Below are 18,613 nucleotides of genomic sequence, written 5' to 3' on the forward strand. Positions count from 1 at the left end.
TAACCTGAAGAGTGGCAGTAAGTTAGCTATGGTAAGAGCAAACAGAGTTTAAAGTCAAAATACAAGAACAGCAAAATGGGAAGTCCCAAAGATGAAACAGACCTGAGAAAGAATCTTAGAATGACCGGCACGTATAATAGAAAGAGGAAGAAGTTTAAAGTGAATCCAGGATGTAGGTGAGGAAGAGTTACTAAATGGTGTTAACCAAGTATATGGATTTTTATTCCTAAAGATAATAAGAAAGCAATGGGCTTGTTGGCACATGCCTGTAATTGTAGCAGCTTGGGAGGTTGAGACAGGAGAATCCCAAGTTCAAGGTCACTCTCAGCAATTTAGCAAGGCCCTCAGCCACTTAGTGAGATCCTGTCTCAAAATAAAAAACAAAAAGGGCTAGGGATGTAGTTCGGTGGTAAAGTGACCCTGGGTTAAAGCCCCAAAACCAAGAAATAAAAATAAAATAAAATAATATTGAGAAGAAACCAAAGTTTTGCTTCAAGCAAATAAATTGCATATGCAGCTTAATATGTGAATATAAGTATGAGTGATGTACAAAATGGATGGGAGGAAAACAATCTTCATTTCTAATGCAGGCCAAGTAGGTAAAACTGCATTCCAAAACTAACTAAAAATGTTGGAGTACATATATTTTAAGTGTCCTAAACCATTAAAAAGCCAACAAAATAATAAGGAATTACTAGGCAAAAACTGATGATAAAGCTAGAACACAGAGCAGTAAGAGGAACCCAAAAACAAATTCCAACCAGAAATGATTAGATTCTAATTTGCTGACTTACACAGATAAGGAATGAAAACAGAGAAACCACCTATAACCAAAGAAAAGACCCTCTCCACATTAGTTTGGGGTCCCTAAATGCTAACCCCTCATTATAAGGCTAAAGTGGATGAAAATTGGACCTTATGAGGATTTCTTTTTCTTTTTTTAATTATTTGTTTTAATATTTTACAGACTGGATTTTGATTCATTGTACATGAATGGAGTACATCATTAGCACTTGTTTGGTCTAGAATCCTGGAGCCATGACCTGGCATGTGGTCACCACCTAAATGCTAAAGGTACTTGGCCAAATTCAATATCATTCTTATCTTTTCAAAAGCTTCAAAATATAGGAATCAATGAGTACTTCTGCAATATGACTTTTATATATCAGAACCAATGGGAAGAGCACCAGAAGCAACTCTGCTAAACTTACATGCAAAATAGATTTTCCAAGATCACATGGTTCACAATACATTGAAGGTATATTAAGCAAGAACATAAGAATTGCAAAGGAAGATGGGGGAAAAAATCTCTGCATTTACTACTAATTTACCTAGAAATCCCCAGGAAATAAACCATTAAATTACCATAAAGAATAACAGAATTCAGTTAAGGCAGAGAAATAACTATGAAAATATAGACATCATTACTATAAATAATGTCCACGCCCATAAATAAAACCAGTTAGACAACATGATAAGTCATTTTCAAAAGCAATAAAATAATGTTAGAATGCCAAGTAATAAATTTAACAAGAAACTTGCAAAACCCATTTGAAGAAAACCTGAAAGTATTTCCACAGGTCATAAAAGTAGACTTGCACACACAAAAAAGGAAGACATATCATTATCACAGACTGGAAAAATCAACAACATAATACATCAATTCTCACTAAGTTAAATCATAAATTTTATGATCCCAATAACCCAAAACCTCAACAGAATATTTCCTGGAGTTAAAGTTGATTCAAAATGTCACAGGAAAAATTAAAATTAGACAGGAAAATTAAGAAAAAGAGGAACCATGAAAGGATATTAGCCAAACAGGCATTAAAAGGTCCCATAAAGTCTCAATACTTAAAATAATGCAGTATCAGTATGTGAATAGGCAGATATTAGATGCATGAATTGGAAAAGACACAACAATTTCAATATGCATTTGATATGACTGTATACAGTCCAGCATCTTTCTGTTATGCCCAACAACAATTGTCAAATTTTGGGGCATTTACCAAGTGTGAAATGACATTTCAATGTAGTTTTTCATTGATCTTTTCATATTAAGACATATTTATATTACAAGGAATATTTTAATACCTTATAGAAATATTTCATGTCCTGTTCATGTTGAACTTTTCTTCTTAATTTATAAAAACTCTTTTTCTTTCGGGGGTGGGTACCAGGGATTAAACCAGGGGTACGTAGCCATTGAGCCACATCCCAGCCCTTTTTGTATTTTATTTTGAAAGAGGGTCTCACTAAATTGCTTAGCGCCTGGATAAATTTCTGAGGCTGGCTTTGAACTTACAATCCTTCTCCCAGAGTCTCCGAAACCACTGGGATTACAGGTGTGTACCACTTCAATACTAGACTAACCTTTTAAAATACCGTCTCCAAATCTTTTTTTTTTTTTTTTTCCATGTTATCAATTACGTTTTAAATTTTACAGAAAGGTTTATGGTGTTTCTGCTTTGTTTGGTTTGTAGTTTTGCTATGGAAAATGTGTGTGTGTGTGTTTTATATCATCGATTTTCCCAATTTTAAATACAGTTTTTAAAGTGAGTCATAAATGGGCCTTCTTAACTCAAAGCTTGTTTGTTTGTTTCAGGACTGGCATTGAACTCAGGAACACTCTATCACTGAGCTACTTTAATTTTCCCTTGAATTTTTCCTCTTTAATTTTCATTTTGAGATAGGATCTCACTAAGTCATTAAGGCTGGTCTTAACTTGGGATCACCCTGAAAAAGCCTCCTAAGTAGCTGGGATTACAGACATGCACCATTATGCCCGGCTTGACTCCAAATTTATAAGAATTCATGTGTTTGCTTATATAAGCCACGTGCTATCATATTTTACATTTAAACATTTCATCTAGTTTTCTATGGTGTTCTGCATAAAGCATGAATTCTGCTTTGTCTTTCAACAAATTTCTGATGAGCTCACATAGTGTTGTTCTTATTTAATAACATCATACATATTAGTGACATGCCATGTATTATAAAACAGCTTTCCATCTAGCCACACACAATTTTATGGAGGGAAGAACAATATCTGCCAAAAATATAGAGTAATTTGTATTTTTTTTCCTTATCAATTCCATTTCTGGTATCCTATGGTTATACCTCACAGGTGAAATGATATACCAAGCTTATTCACTGCGACATTATTTGTAATAGCAAAAACTAGCAACAGAAGTGATAAATACAAGTAAACAGATTCATGAGTTATCTTCGAATGCAGAGTTATTGAGGCTTAACAATAAACTAGGGGAAGGAGACAGTAAAGAAGGAAAAATAAACAGCTTCCAGTCTTCAGCTTGAAGAAAAAGGCATATAGGAGTGCCATATATAGAAACATAGGACCTAAAAGAGAAGCAACATTGTTTGGGAAGACAATGAATGCTGCATCACACACAGTAGGTAGAGAGATATAAAGGCCTATAGTTCAGTGATGGCATCCAAACGAGCCATATTGATTTAGGATAGGCTGATATCCTAAATATCATCTGTGTGATATTTTAAGTGACAGAAGTGAATGAAACGGTCTAGGAAAGGGTATCAATTTCAAGGTACAGAACCTAAATTAAAGCCTGAAGAAAAATCAGCATTTAAAATTGGAGGAAAAAGTAGTCAAACTCATGGAAGCAGAAAATAGGAGGGCATTTGCCAGGTGCTGTGGTGTGGGGGAAATGGAGAGTTGCTTAATGGGTATAAAGTTTCTGTTATGTAAGATGAAAAACTTCTAGAGATCTACTGAACAAGATTGTGCTTACAATGAAAATTGCATTCTAAGCACCCTTAAAACATTGTTAAGAGGGTAGATCTCATGTTATGTCTCAACACAAACACACAGAGTGGAAAAAGAAAACCATGTAGAATCAGATTCTGAGTGATCAGAAAAGTCAGAAAAAGGGGGTAAGGTGGAGTGAATTTCAAGAATACATATGTAGGGGGCTGGGGCTGGGGCTCAGTGGTAGAGCACTTGCCTGGTATGAATGAAGCACTGGGTTCAATCCTCAGCACCATATAAAATAAAATAAAATAAATAAAGCTATTGTGTCCATCTACAACTAAAAAATATTTAAAAAAAAAATACATATGTAATCTACAAAGGGAATGGTACAAAGAATGGAAAGTGTCTCTTGATTTTAGCAAGGGACATCCCTGATGGCCTGAGAGATCTCTGAGAGGCATTATTAGTTGTTTAAGCATAAGAAAGTTCAAGTGGTTAAGACATGTATGAGGTGAATAAATATTAGGGAGTGGGGAGAAGTTGGTTTGTGGAATGGTGAAGGATTACTAAGGTGTATGGGAAAGGACACAATGCAAAGGGTGCCCCACCCCTCAACGTCATTCTTACTTAATATCTCACACTTAGCCTGTACACATTTCTCACAACCACACCAACCACCTGAAGCTGGTAGGGCTTTGCACAGATGTGCACTAGAGCACAGGACAACTTGGGGACACACTTGAAAGTACAATGAGGAGTTCAGCCAGGGCCAGATTTCTCTCTGCCTCACTCTTGGTCTATCAAACTCTGAAATCAGGGGAGATCAAGGAAGGGGGGGGGGGGATTCCATTTCAGTTTATTCTCTCATACTGTGCTTTCTTCTAAAAAGGATCTGAGATGACACAAAGAAAGCTATGAGTGTAGATATCCACAAAGCAATGCTATTTATTGTGGTGCCTGAAGCATGCCTTATCCTTTAAAGAATAATGACCTGTGGTTTAAAAGGAAATGACAACTTAATTAAGAAGCAAACCAAAAATCATCTCTTTGTCATCAGCCATATATTTTGTGACCGTTATTTATTCTATTTTTCATTTCCTCGACTGTAAAATGTTAACGGCTATATGCTAAATTATTAATAATGCCCTAGGGATTTTGGTTAGGGGTTTGAAGTCCATTTAGGTCTTGACAAAGGCGTTCTAATAATAGTAAAACCTACAATTTAACAATTTAGAAATCCTCTGTGAAATAAGCGCGGAGGAGAAGGTGAGGTGATCCGAATATTTCCGCCCCTCAATTCCACCACTCCCAGAAGGAATCACTCCACCATTGTTCCCCATGTCCTTCAAAGTTGACTTGTGCCCAAGCTGAAGGCTCAGCTTGCAAGGGCAATATTAAGCACTTTTTCACACCTCGTCGAATTAACTTTTTCCTTTTCAGTCTGGGGACCCAGGAAAAGCCCAGTCTGGGGCACCTTTGATCCTATATTTCCCCGAGGGGTTCCTTCCGCGGTTTGGATTCCTGCGACTTCTAACTCTCCAGCGAACTTCGGTCTTTTCTGCCTGGGAGGGAGGAAGTGTCCTGTCCCAAATAAGGCCACCTCCTTTGACTCCGGTGAGGTCACCTTTGTTGTTCTTTTTAAAGTGGTTAAAAAGTTGAAGCAAGGGAACGTAAAGTGGGTGGGTGCAGACGCCTCTGGGAACCAGCGACCAGGACCAGGACCATCTTTTCCGCCAATGATTTAGGGGACAGAGGCCTCACACGCTAACAATGGAGACGACTCAAGGGATCACCAAGTGCCCATGTAGGGCACTGTTCAGGAGGAGAGGGTCGAGCCTCTCTTCTCCCTAACATCACCACATACATCTAAACGCACACCAAGATCAATCCCCCGAAAGGCCAGGAGTCCCCTCTTCCATCCAAGGACACTCGCTTTCAGTCCTGTCCACCCTGCGGCTGCCCTGTCCCTGTCCTGAAGCCGGCCCTGAGGCCGGGGGGATGCGCACTCCCGGGACTTGGGAGAGGCGCGGAGGAGCAGCCCTGGCGAACCCGGCTCCCCGGCGAGCACCCAGAGGCTACGCTTTCGGATGGGCGTTCGCAGCTCACGCCTCCCTTTCTATCTGCGCGCGCTGATTACATCTACCGAGACACCCTTCCCTCCGCCAGGGATCCCGGCGCGCAGGTCGCGCTCCTCTTCCTGTCTGCTCCCCACCCCCCACCCCCCTACTCCATGTTTAGCCACCACCACGAGGTCCCTTAACCCCAGCTTAGCCGGCCAACCCCAGCTCCCCAAGTTTCTCCCTTCTTCCCAGGCGACTGGACGGTCCTCCCCAAGTCGGTGGCCCCGGCGGCACTCACCGAGAGGGTCAGCAGGAGCCGCCGACAGAGGGCTCCGCTCCGGGACAGTGTGGGTCCAGCTGCCGCCATGGAGAGGCTGGGGCAGGTCGCCGGCCAAGGCACCCGCAGGCAGGGGTGGGAGAGCTCTGCGGGGCGAAGCGGGTGCAGGCTGGGCCCGCGCTGGAGTGCGACGCGGAGCGGCTGAGCCCGCGGAGAGGTGCTTTTCTTAGTTTTTCTGAAGCGCCTGCCTCACTCCCAAGGGGCTTTTCCTCTGGCCGAGGGTGGGGCTCCAGGCGCGTCCAAAGACTCCGATCGGCCCCTCCTTGCTATTTTCTTAAGTCTTCATTTCTTTAAGAACTCAACAGGTGGGAACTCCCTTGCGCCGCCACCCTTTTACCTGCGCTAGGTGTTTCTCACCAGCGGCCGCCACCTATATGCCCCATCTCCCCCCTCCCCCGCCCTGTGTCCGCCTGGCAGGATTAGCGCTGGCCCTGCCCAGCAGAAGCCCTGACTGTACAAAGACTCACTCCCCAGCGCGCTGGCCGTCTCCGGCCCCGCCCAGCCCACTGCCCTCGCGGCCCGCGGAGGTCCCTGCCCTGGGGGCAATTACAGACCCACAAAAACAGCCCAGAGCTGGAGAGTTTGCATTATTTGTCACCGCTGCCTAAGGCCCACCTATTAAAGGGCTGACTCCAGGGAGAATTGTATACTCATCTTTACTGGAATAAAATTCCTATGGACATCCAATTGAGGTTCAGACAGGACTTTTATCTGGACACACCATTCTTCAGGGTCTCTTATTTTAGAAAGTTCTTAGCATGACAATGATCGAAGAAAATTGCCTTAACATAGGGACGTAAATAAGTAAAATTAAGGAATCGGGACTACAGAAAAATAACAAAACCAAAGATGAATTACTATTGAAAACGCATCCGTTGAAGTCCTAGACCTGAAGTCCTAGGTGTTGGCTAAATGTGGACTGCTGATGTCCTCCAAGAACCTCCCCTGTCACAGATAAAGCCAACCACAGACCTCCTTATAACTTTTCTCTTCTATTGGACTCCTGAACATCTACTAAAGATTTGTCTCTCTCTTTACTGTCATCTAAAACAGTCCATGGTGAGAAGTGAAAAAGAACAGGGTAATTGATATTTGAATTGACATGCACTTAAACTGGATGAATTATTGCGGCACATAACCAGGAAGATTAAAGTGTAAACGCTGTGCACTTTCAGCTCTTCAGAGAGCTGTGACATGGCATTCTGACTCATCCTCCTGAACCTCTTTTCAATTACTGACTTAAACCAGGTAAGTCTGACCACAAAGGAGAATCTTCTAACATTTTGTTTGGTTTAAATCTCCTCGGGGATGTTTGGAGAAAACTGGTTTGAAAAGCCAACCATGACACTCACATCATTCCAATTCCTGAACATGTTGACCATCATAACTATTATGTACAGGGCTGGACATGTACTATTGAGCACACGTTTAAATTCAAAATGAATGTCCAACGGTGCATGTGTTGCCTTACATGTCCTCCGTCCATGCTTTGTTTTATTAGTCAATGCCACATAATGAGCTAGACCATTGTCTCCACATCCATAAAATTATTGAAACTTTACTAGTAAAATCAGCCTGGCTCATCAGCATGAGACTGGAGTTGCCATCCTTCCATTTCTTTATTTTTAAATCCTTGTGTTATTCCAGGGATGATTTCATGAACACCCTTCATCTTGTTAATGGTTTAATGATGATATCATGATCTCTAGCGAGAAGCTTCACAGAAAACAAGAAGCAAGCTAGTTTCAGGTTCCAGAAATCTACTCAGACTGTCATCATAGCCTTTGACAATAGGATGTTTCCAAACTCCTGCCTGTCCCTCAACCTCTAATGCCTTAAGGATGGCTCATGTTTGTCTTCATTCCAGAAGAAGGCGGAAGGACAACTTGACAAGAAGTCATCTTGGACATTTACTGTCCTCTTTCACACTAGGTAACTGATTGGACAATTAAAATGTTGGTTTTGTTTACCTCATGATTAAACATTTTTTACACACACACACACAAAAAAAAAAACAAAATATAAATTGCTTACTCTAAATAAGTACCCTCAACTCATTGAATGTATTTAGATTAGACCAATAGCCACTGAAATGGATTCCTCTGTTTGATGGTTTGAAGCATCTGAAGTAAGTTTAAAGGGACAATGAAATGTGATAGACATGACCCTTTTTAAGAATATCTTTTCGCTGTGAACTTACTTTCACTGATGTGAACAGGTTTTCCATTGCGCTAAAATAAAAGGTGTACCAGACCAAAGTAAAGAGCAACTTCCTGTACATCTTGGGTTGCTCCAGTAACCTCTCAGTTCTCAGCACTCATTCGTTAAGTAAGATTTTCAAAGTAATCTTAGATGCTATCTGTGGTACTTTCCACATCCAAAATTAATCTACTGAAAATGCTTATGACAGATTGATTGAGAAGCTTGACTGGAAAAAGGTCTTCATGTCAGAGATATCATAGAAAGTCAGAACCAGAAGGTCCTTAAAAAGATGAAAAGTCTACAGTCCAAGACATATGGGACAAATCTACCCCACCAAGTTTCATGATTTTCTAATTTCTGAAACTTAATATATTAAGGTCAACATAAAAATTCCACTTTCTACTGATGTGCACATATAGGCAGCTCTTACTGAGCTACATGATTCCTACCAGTCCTTGCCACAGCCATATCCTGTGAAAGAGGGATTCACATAGACAGATGTGGTCTTTGGGGGAAATCTGTTGCAGGAAGGAACTCAAGCAAGAGAGTCACAAATGTAAGCGGGGAAAGAAACAAGATTAAAGGACATTGTTTTTAGAGGTGGAAGTAAAGAGGGAAATGCCTGCTAATCATGATAAAACGGGCACAATTATTCAACCTTTAAAAATTGACACAAGGATTAAATTATACTGAGCATAAAATAAACTCACAACAAAACCTGGAGCATTCTAAGTGCTCCCTAAGTCAGTTACTACAGGCATCTCACTTTCCTGCACTGCACTTCCATGCATCTGTGGCTCGCTCACCACCCACCCCATCTCCTCCTTGTGACAGCTCCAGTTTCCCTGTGTTTCCAGTACCTCTCCCTGGTGGTTCTCTGTCTTGGTCTCCTACTGAACTTTAGTGCTAATTCACTCATCACTCCCAAATCCTTCAACACCCTTCCCCTCAACACTGATTCCAGACCTTATGTGGCAAAGTGGAGTTAACTACACATCACTAAGAAGAGATATTGCACTTAGTGTCATTTGTATATATTTTGAAAGTTTGCACCAATTTTTAAAAGGGAATTCTTTCCAATGCGAGAAAAACCTTTAAATTTTTGCATAGCCCAATAAATTTAATGTTTTCTAATGCTGTGCATATTTCTCTGAAGCTTGATTTTCAAAATTGGCCTTAATGAAATATAGTGTATGCAGGGTTGGCAGCATTGCTCAGTGACAGAGTGCATGCTTAGCATGAGGAGGTCCTGCATTTAATCACCAGCACAAGAAGAAAGGAGGAAAAAGAACAGAAACATAGTGTTCTAATCAAATTAAATTTTTATTATATTTCAAAGTATATTTTTGAAATAAATCAGTGGTAAAGTAGCAAATAAACTATAAATCAATTCTTACATTTTTTTTAAATTTAGTAGACAACTGAATAAAAGCAAGCTATTGACAAGTTCAATGAGGGCCATCAAAAACACATTAAAGAGTGGAAAAATTACATCTTATTTTTTTCTTTAGCACAGTAGGGGAATTGTTGGTGTTATGGTTTGGATATGAGGAGCCCCCCCCCCCCCCCCCCCCCCCGCAAAGCTCCTGTGTCTATGCAGGAATGTCTAGGGGTAAAATGACTGCACTGCATAGTGAGAGCTGCAATCTAGTCAATCCATCCTAGTTTAAATGGAGTGATGGTGGTATCAGTAGGCAGGTGGGCTATGGCTGGAGGAGGTGGGCTGCTGTGGGTGTGCCTTGGAAGAATGGATCTCCCTTGCGGCCCCTTCCCCACCTTCTCTCTCTCTCTCTCTCTCTCTCTCTCTCTCTCTCTCTCTCTCTCTCTCTCTCTCTCTCTCTCTCTCTCTCTCTCTCTCTCTCTCTCTCTGCTTCTTGGCTGCTTCTTGGCTACACTCCCCCACCACGCCCTTCCACCATGATGTGCTGCCTCACTTTGGATCCAGAGCAATGGACTCAGTCAACCATGTACTAAACCTCTGGAACCTTGAGCCAAAATAAACTTTTCCTCTTCTAAGTAATTCTTGTCAGGCATTTGGGTCACAGCTATGCCAAACTGACTAACACAATTGCTTAAAACTTTTCATACTGTCCAGAAAGGAAGAGTCTTATATTCCCAAATACCTAACAATGATTCATGCTTGATGAGATGGAAATGCTTTTTGCTCTAATTGGTTGATTTCACCTTGTTGACGTGTACTGAATTATCCTAATATACCCAACAAGGATACATGCAAATAATATGTCTGAATTTTTTTAAAGGCAATCAGTAAATGAATTCTGAGGCAATTGAATTGAACAAGACTGGAGAAAGTTCAGTGTCTGATCTGCCCTTGATAGATGCATTTGATATGTTCACATGCTGCCTGTCCCACCCCAGAGTGCTATGAAAGAATACATCTGTAAAATTATGAAAATTTCACTCATTTTAGGAATTAACTAGTTCAACAGATATTTATTGACCACCTATTATGTCTTAGGCTTTTTTCTGGATACTGACAATGATGTGGTAAACAGGGCATATGGACCCCTGCCCAAGGGCATACCTAAGGATTATGAAATAGGCAAGACAAGAAGTGTTCTCTACCTGAAATTTATATCATGCTGACTTCTTTGAAAAAAAGCAATTCATAAACAATGTTCTATAAAAATGAGCAATTAGCAATATGAAAATTATTTGTTAATATCTCTGTGAATTATGAAATGTTACTCTCTTCTTAAATGGACTTAAGAGACAATAAACACACTGGGGAGATAACATATTCTAGAACATATATGTTTTTGGTGGTGGAACTGCAACACCTCTCAGTTTTCTTCTTTCCTTGCAGCTGTGGCTATGCATTCTCCAGGTGACTGTGTCATTTCAACCCCAGTGCCAACTTCTAAATATCCCTGTGCCTTCAATACTGCTTCCCACACATGTATTTTTTCATACTCTTATACTCAAGAAGCTCCTTCTGCTGTAAGTGCTTTGTATATGCTCTTTCCTCTGTATAGAATCTTCTTCCACCATTCTGGCCTGGTTAACTCTCATCTACCCTGCAAATGTCAGCTATTTTCTTCTCTACCAGGTCAAATTTCTCATTAAACTATTGATTCTCATTTAAAGCACTTGTCACAGGTACAGTATTAAATTTCTTTCTTAATCAAGTAATCACTCATTACTTGATTAATACTTCTTTCTCACTGAAGACTACATTTTTACAACTGAAGTACTCTGTTTTGGGGGGTGTCCACCCTTGTCTCCCTGGTCCTATATGATTCCAATACATAGCAGACCATAAGTAGTTGTCGAAGGAGTGTGCAGATGGATAAATGATTAAAGGGCTAATGAACACTTCAGGTAGTGAACACTTTTTGGCAAGTTGTTCTTTGCTTGCATTTTCTGTTTTCAATGTTTATTGACATATTAGAGTGATGCCCAAGGTCACATTTAGTAGGGCAAAAATTCCTTAATCTTATATCAAACATAATGCACATGTATTAGAACATATTTGATACAATGGGAGATGGACCAAACAGAATTTCCATTGTTGTTTTTGCACATTGATGCACTAACACATTTTAACTTACAACTCAGAAAAGAAAGAAATTAGTGCATAACTGGGAATTAATATCTAAGAAAAGTGGTTGTGTTTGCAGATACCATAAAGAAACAGAGAGATGATTACATGGTGACACAGAGAAAAATAAAACTGGCTCCTACTTAACACCAAAATGGCCTCCACTAGGGTTGATCTTTACTGTAGTGACAAAGACATAAAGTTAACAGAAGACAACATAGGAAAATATCTTTATCACCCAAGGGTAGAAAAAGATGTTTGAAATAAAATTCAAACCACATATGTCATAAAGAAATTTTTAAAAGATGCAGTCGACTACATTTAAGTCAGGCTTTCTGTTTAGCAAAGGACACCATATGAAATTAACAGGCAGATCTTAGATTGGGAGAACACATTTGTCGTAACTGAAACAGACAAGGGGAAAATGTTTGAAACGTACAAGGAACCGGTACATTGAAAAATTACAAATTCGATCAACTCTTCAGGAGAGTAATGTAGCAGTACTTGTTTAAGATAATACTTTCTTATATCCTATAATCCAACATTTTCTCTCTTGCTTATACAACCTAAAGAAATTCCTGTTAAAGTCTATAAATGTTGTTTATGGTAGAGGGAGTTGGCACCACCCTGGTTGCCATCTTTGGGAAATATAGGGATAAAATATAGTGGCAGACCCACCCTGTGGGTCACTGGGAACCAATAGACTACATGTACATTATGAATGGATCTTAAAACGTAAACTCCAGTGAAATGACCAAAGTAGAATGTTTCTACATTAAATATAAATCGAAGTAGACAAAAATTAGTTTCACAAAACAACAGCATATTTTATAAAAATGACATATAAAAGACACATTTTAAACTCATTTGACCGATTCTTATTTTATTTCACTCAAAATAATCCTCATCAAGTATTACTGATAAAGTTAATTTTCATAACAAAACTCTAAAAAGAGATATAAGGGGGAATACCTCACATGTCCTGACTGAGCAGAGGAAAGAAAAGATGCTTGGAGTTTCCCTACAGGAAGAAGTATTCACACCAGCAGCCACTTAGTGAAATAAAAAGTAGCCCTGCCCTAAATGAGCTCCCAGCACCATGAAGGAATTACATGAATGTTAAATAACAAAAAGGGATGCTCTTAGTACATCCTTTCTTTCCAACTTGTGAAACATCCAGGAATATCTCAAGTTCAAAATATTCCAAGCTGAAGCCATTCATTCCCCTTTTACAACCACTGTTTTGCTTCTCTACTTATTGCGGTTAATGGTTTTATGATCCTCTCACTTAATCAAGAAGGAAACTGGGGAGTCATCCTCTCTGCCTCCCCCTCACATCTTGTCAATCTCTAGATTCCTTGCTAGGTTCAGTCTCTCGTCTGAACTGGTTTAATCGTCTCCCAACTCCAGAACACCTCCAACCAATTCTGCATAATGTTCTCTTTCAAACAGTGCCTTTTGGATCTCATGTGATTCTTGTTATCTTGCTGGTTTTGTTGTGATTTAGGTTGTCTTTGTTCATTTGGTGTTAGAGCCTTTACTTCTGCTTCAACTAGAATACCTTCTTCTCCCCTGCATAGGGCATCCCTGACTTCTCCATGCTGGAAAAGCACTCAACTCTTCCGTGAACAGACACCTTTGATATGTAACCCTATTATCACAACTGACCAAAGTGTTGTAATTATTTGCTTTATAAATCTGTCTCTTCTAGAGTACATTATTTTTCTATCCTTCATTTGCTCACATGATTGCAGAATTCTAGATTAATTATGTTTGGACAATTGGTGGATGATATCATGGGAAACAGTAGTAGGGACAGCAGGAAAGTGCTAGTCTATAAAGGAGTTAAATAAGTTGACTATATTGAGTGAGATTTCTGTGGACAAGAAAAATGGAAATAATCAGTAAGAAATATGAATATGGAATTCAAAAGAAGCATTTGATTTGTGCAAATACAAACTTGATAATGGATGGATAGGATAACTAATGAAAATGATCTATTTAACTTTAAACTTTTAATTTTATTTTCAATTGAGAAATAACTGCATTCAGTTATTAAGGTATCACATGATGTTATAATACATTTATACATGGAGGAAAAATTAAATCAGGCTAAGTAATATGTATATCCCCTCATACACTTGTCATTTCTTTGTGGTATTAACTCATTGGTTATATCAAGGAGGGGGTTACTCACTGATAGTTTTACATTTAAGACATAAAATATGTTCTGATGTGCATATTTATAGTGAAGTGATTACTAGGAGTCAAGTAAATTTAACATATCCATCATCTTCCATTGTTACATTTTTGGTATGTGATAAGAGCACCCAAAATCTAGCCTATTAGCAAAGTTCCAACATACAATACACTCTTAAGCATGGTCCTCATACTGTAAAATAGATCTCTAGAGTTATTCATCCTGCATAACTGCAAGTTGTACCCTTTGACCTCTTTCCTCCTTTCCTCCATCCCTGCCCCAGGTATGTTCTACTCTCTGTTTCCACACGTTCAACTTTTCTTTAGATTCCACATGTGAGATTTTACACTATTTTTCTTTCTACCTCTGGTTTATTTCACTTAATAATGTCTTACAAGTTCATACCTACAAATGGCGACATATCCTCATTTTTAAAGACTGAATAATATTCCTCCATTTTATTTCCTTTTCTATTCATTCATCAATAGCTAACTCAATTATTTCCATGTCTTGGCTATTCTGAAAAATACTGCAAAAATACAGATTTCCAGATATCTTTCTTTTCCTTTGGGTGCTTCCCCTGCCTAGGGTTTGCTTAGTTGCATGACAGTTCTATTTTTGAGTTTTTGAAAAACATCCCAGTTTTCTACAATGACTGTACAATTCTCAGGGAGAGTTTTGTGAATGGAAGGAAGATTTTTTGTTTTTGTTTTTGTTTTTTAATTTTTTTTTTTAGGTCGATGGACCTTTATTTTATTTTATTTATTTATTTATTTACACATGTGGTGCTGAGGGTCAAACCCAGGGCGTCACACATGCCAGTCAACCACTCTACCACTGAGCCACAACCCCAGCCCAGTGTTTTGCTTTTCTTCTTCCCACAGTAATTTTTTTGCTAAAGATCAAAATTCACATAGTAGAAGGATATGAATTGTGTAAAATATTTAACAGAAATTCATAAGAAACATATTTCTTTTAAAGATTAATAAGCTGTAAGCATCTTCTTCCATTGTACTATGGATCTGAGAAGACCATTCTCAAGAAATATTCAGGTGGTGATCATTAGTTAGAACTGTATTTAAATCCTGGCTCAGGGAAAATCTATCAGTCTGATCTTACATCAATTAGCATCTCTTGACCTCGGTTGTCTTATTGGTAAATAGGGATAATAAATAAGACCCAAACTTGAAAATGTGTCATTACTTTTTTAAAAGAGGTGACACTTGTGAAAGAATTCTATAACCCTTTCACATAGTTGCTCCATTAATTTCTTCAACAATCATGTATTAAGTCCCCTCCAAGTGGCAGGCACTGTTATAGGGACAAAGACACCTTTTCTCACGAAATTTGCACTCTAATTCAGGAGGGGAGAGAAAATAATATAGAAGGAACATGATAAAGAAGTGCATTATATTATATGCCAAATGACAAAATAATCCATTTTATGTTAGAAATTCACATAGTGAGAGTAGTCACCAACATCAGTCCCCCAGGGTCCAGGAAACTAATAAAAATGGCAGGTTTGACTGATAAGAGCAGTCCTTTAAAAAAAAAATGATCCCACTTTTGATAAAGGTAATAATGCAGAAAGTTTATCTCCCCCCACTTAAATCTCCTTCAGAAAAGTACCATACATAAGTCATAATAAGGGAGAAAATAGACAGTCCCTTCCCTGTGATGTGAATGGCAAGATGCAAAGGATCCTGTCTGCATGGAAGGTTATTTGTTACCTCCAATCAATTAGCGGCCTTCAGGAATATGAACCAGATCTTCCAATTTTTCAAAAGAAACTGCAAACTTGCAATTGGGGGTGAAATGTTCTCATTTTTAATGAATCAATTTATTCCTAATTTTTTAAATTGTAAAAGGCTCACCCCACCACAACCCTTTTAAAAAAGTTTAGGCCATATCTGTCCTGGTAGTCAGGTTCTAATTTCTGAAAAAAATTGAGATTTTATTTATGTAACTTTCAAATAAGTGTTTGTACTGCTATATTTAATAAAATTTGGCAAGTTAAGGTTCATGCTTCTCCACTTTAAGTATACAGTCCCTTACCTATTATATAAAGAATAAACATTTGCAACAAATTATATTGCCTTGGGGCAGGGTTACACTGGTAAAAAAAAAAAAAAAAGATTTGTATTGTTTCTCCTAGATTACTGACAACCTTATTAAAGTAGTGTCTGCCTTAGTTACAGTGTGGTGTACTCATCTGCAAACCCACACTTCTCACTTGCCTTTGCAGACAGAATTAAGCATGTAACCAAGTGCTCCCAAGGATGTGTGGCAGGCAGAAGTGGTTGCCGTGGAGCTTCTGGAAAAGTTCTATAAGAACAAGAGATCCCCTTCCTGTCTCTTTCTGCTATAAACACAGGTGTGATGGCAGGAGTTGAATTAACCATTTTGTGACTATGAAGCAACTGGTAAAAAAGAAATTCAGGCAGAAGAGAAGAAGACTCCTAGGACATTGGACAACATTAAGAAGCATCTGCATGAACCCAAAATGCGACTTGTCTTACATTAGAGAAAAATAAACTGGTACCTTGTTTAAACCACTGTTATTTCTTTTACCGGCAGCTTAATGGAAGTGCTGGTCAGTGCATTAGGATCATTAAAAAATAAAATTAAAATGTCTTTTTATATAGTTTACAATATAGAGCAGAATTCCAACTTGATGAGTTAGAGTATATAATAACCATTTGTCACACAGAAAAATCATAAAATAGTCTCATTTGTCACAAGCTGAAACTGTCACAATTTCTGTTTGCTAAACTCGCCTTTACTCATTCTGGTCTATATGAGTAAGCATTAAAAAAAAAGAAAAAAGAGTTTAGTATTATGGCAGAAATTAATAGAACTTTTTAAATTTTTAAATTTACTTTTATTTGCTCTACATTGATGAGCTGAAAAGTGAGAACTTGTCTCAGGCCACTAGACTGCAACCAAGTATGGAGCAAAACTTAAAGAAGCAGAGCCTTGGACCACAGGGAACTCAGGACAAAGTGGTAGAAGTGCCTGCTCAATTTAAAACTGCATATACTTAAGATGTTTTCACTTACATCTTTAATTTATTGCAAAAATTAAATACGAGATGCCGTTTGTATCCCCACTCAAAAAAACAAAAACCCTAGGGCTCAGTGGCAAAGCATGTGCTCAGCATGCACAAGGTCCTGGGTTAGATCTCAGCACTGCAAGAAAAAAAAAAAAAAAAAGAATATTAAAAACAAAACAAAACAAAACCCCATCAAACAATAAGTATAAAGGAAAATATAAATAATGAATACAACATTTTCCCTGCATCATTATTAATTATCAGGGTGTGATGGTGCAGGCCTGTAATTCCCCCACTTACTTAGGATCTAAGACAGGAATTCAAGGCCAGCCTGCAACTTAGAATGTATCTCAAAATAAAAATTAATAGATCTAGAAGTATAGTTGAGTGATAGACCACTTTCCTGGCATACACAAGTTCCTGGGTTCAATCCTAACACCCTCCCACCATAATTTGATTATAAAACAACAAATAAAATACTTTTCAGATTTGAAGGGTCAAAGTAAAGGAGGTTCAATGATCTGATAAATATCACACAGCAGGTTTATAAATGAATACAAGTCTCCCAACTCCTAGATTTTTGGCTTCTTACAAAGTTAAGCTTCTAACTTGAGAGGATAGAAGAGCACTTCCAAGTGACCCATGGTTACACTGTGTGATTTCCATGAAACAATTAGTACTGCCTTTTTGCTTTGCCTTGAGGCTGTTCAGAAGAACACAGAAACATCTTGACGATATACTTTTTAAAATCCTTTTTGAAAAATTGAGTTTTTACAGCATTTTAGCTTCATTGAATCATGATTTATGTAAAACAATGATTTCCACACAATCTTTGTTTTCTCCCAATGTCAGATTAGACTCAGTTATAAATGACAGAAAGCCTGCAATTTTATGACCTAAACACAATAGAGGTTAATTCACTCACATGAGCAAAAAAAAGGCAGGGAAGTCCCACACAGGTGGCTTCCAATAGGAAGATCACAAAATGGCTGCCTAAGCACCAAGAATTACATCTGTGTTTCAAATATTATGAAATACAATTGGAGAAGCCGGAAAAAAAATCTTCCAAGTTAATCAATTCCCTTACAGACACAAACCCAGACGACTCATACATAACAGTTTTACTTCTTTTTGGTCAGATAAATTCATGGTCACATTTAGTTCAAAGGGTTGGGAAATAATGTTCTCTTAGTTGGGCACAAAGAAACTGGAGCTTCATCTCCAAGAAAGAATGAGGTTAAGAGACAGTTGGTAGCCAGGAGTCACTGCCACAATTCTCATAAAATACCAAGGTACACATGTTTATCAGTGGTAAGTGTCTTCTTAATGTTTAACTGTGAATATATTTAATATTGACATTGACTTAAAACTTAATATTTAGTATAATGAATAATGTGTTATATTTATTAATTGTTATTTAGCTAACATATTTTACTAAATATTTAACAGTATTTTAGTAACAATATTAAT

General features: G+C 38.3%; 1 protein-coding gene across 2 annotated transcripts in view; it reads right to left on the bottom strand.

Moving 5' to 3' along the window:
• DSC2 (desmocollin 2) overlaps positions 1 to 6,483 on the bottom strand; it is a 32,729-nt gene extending 26,246 nt beyond the window's left edge. For both annotated transcript variants that reach the window (XM_079109325.1, XM_079109326.1), the window contains exon 1: positions 6,089 to 6,483. In XM_079109325.1, coding sequence (XP_078965451.1) covers positions 6,089 to 6,157 — 69 coding nt within the window. In that variant the 5' untranslated portion in view covers positions 6,158 to 6,483. The remainder of the gene's footprint in view (positions 1 to 6,088) is intronic.
• Positions 6,484 to 18,613: the final 12,130 nt, after the last annotated feature.

The sequence above is a fragment of the Sciurus vulgaris genome (genome assembly GCF_902686455.1).
Source record: "Sciurus vulgaris genome assembly, chromosome: 13".
Classification (NCBI taxonomy): domain Eukaryota; kingdom Metazoa; phylum Chordata; class Mammalia; order Rodentia; family Sciuridae; genus Sciurus; species Sciurus vulgaris.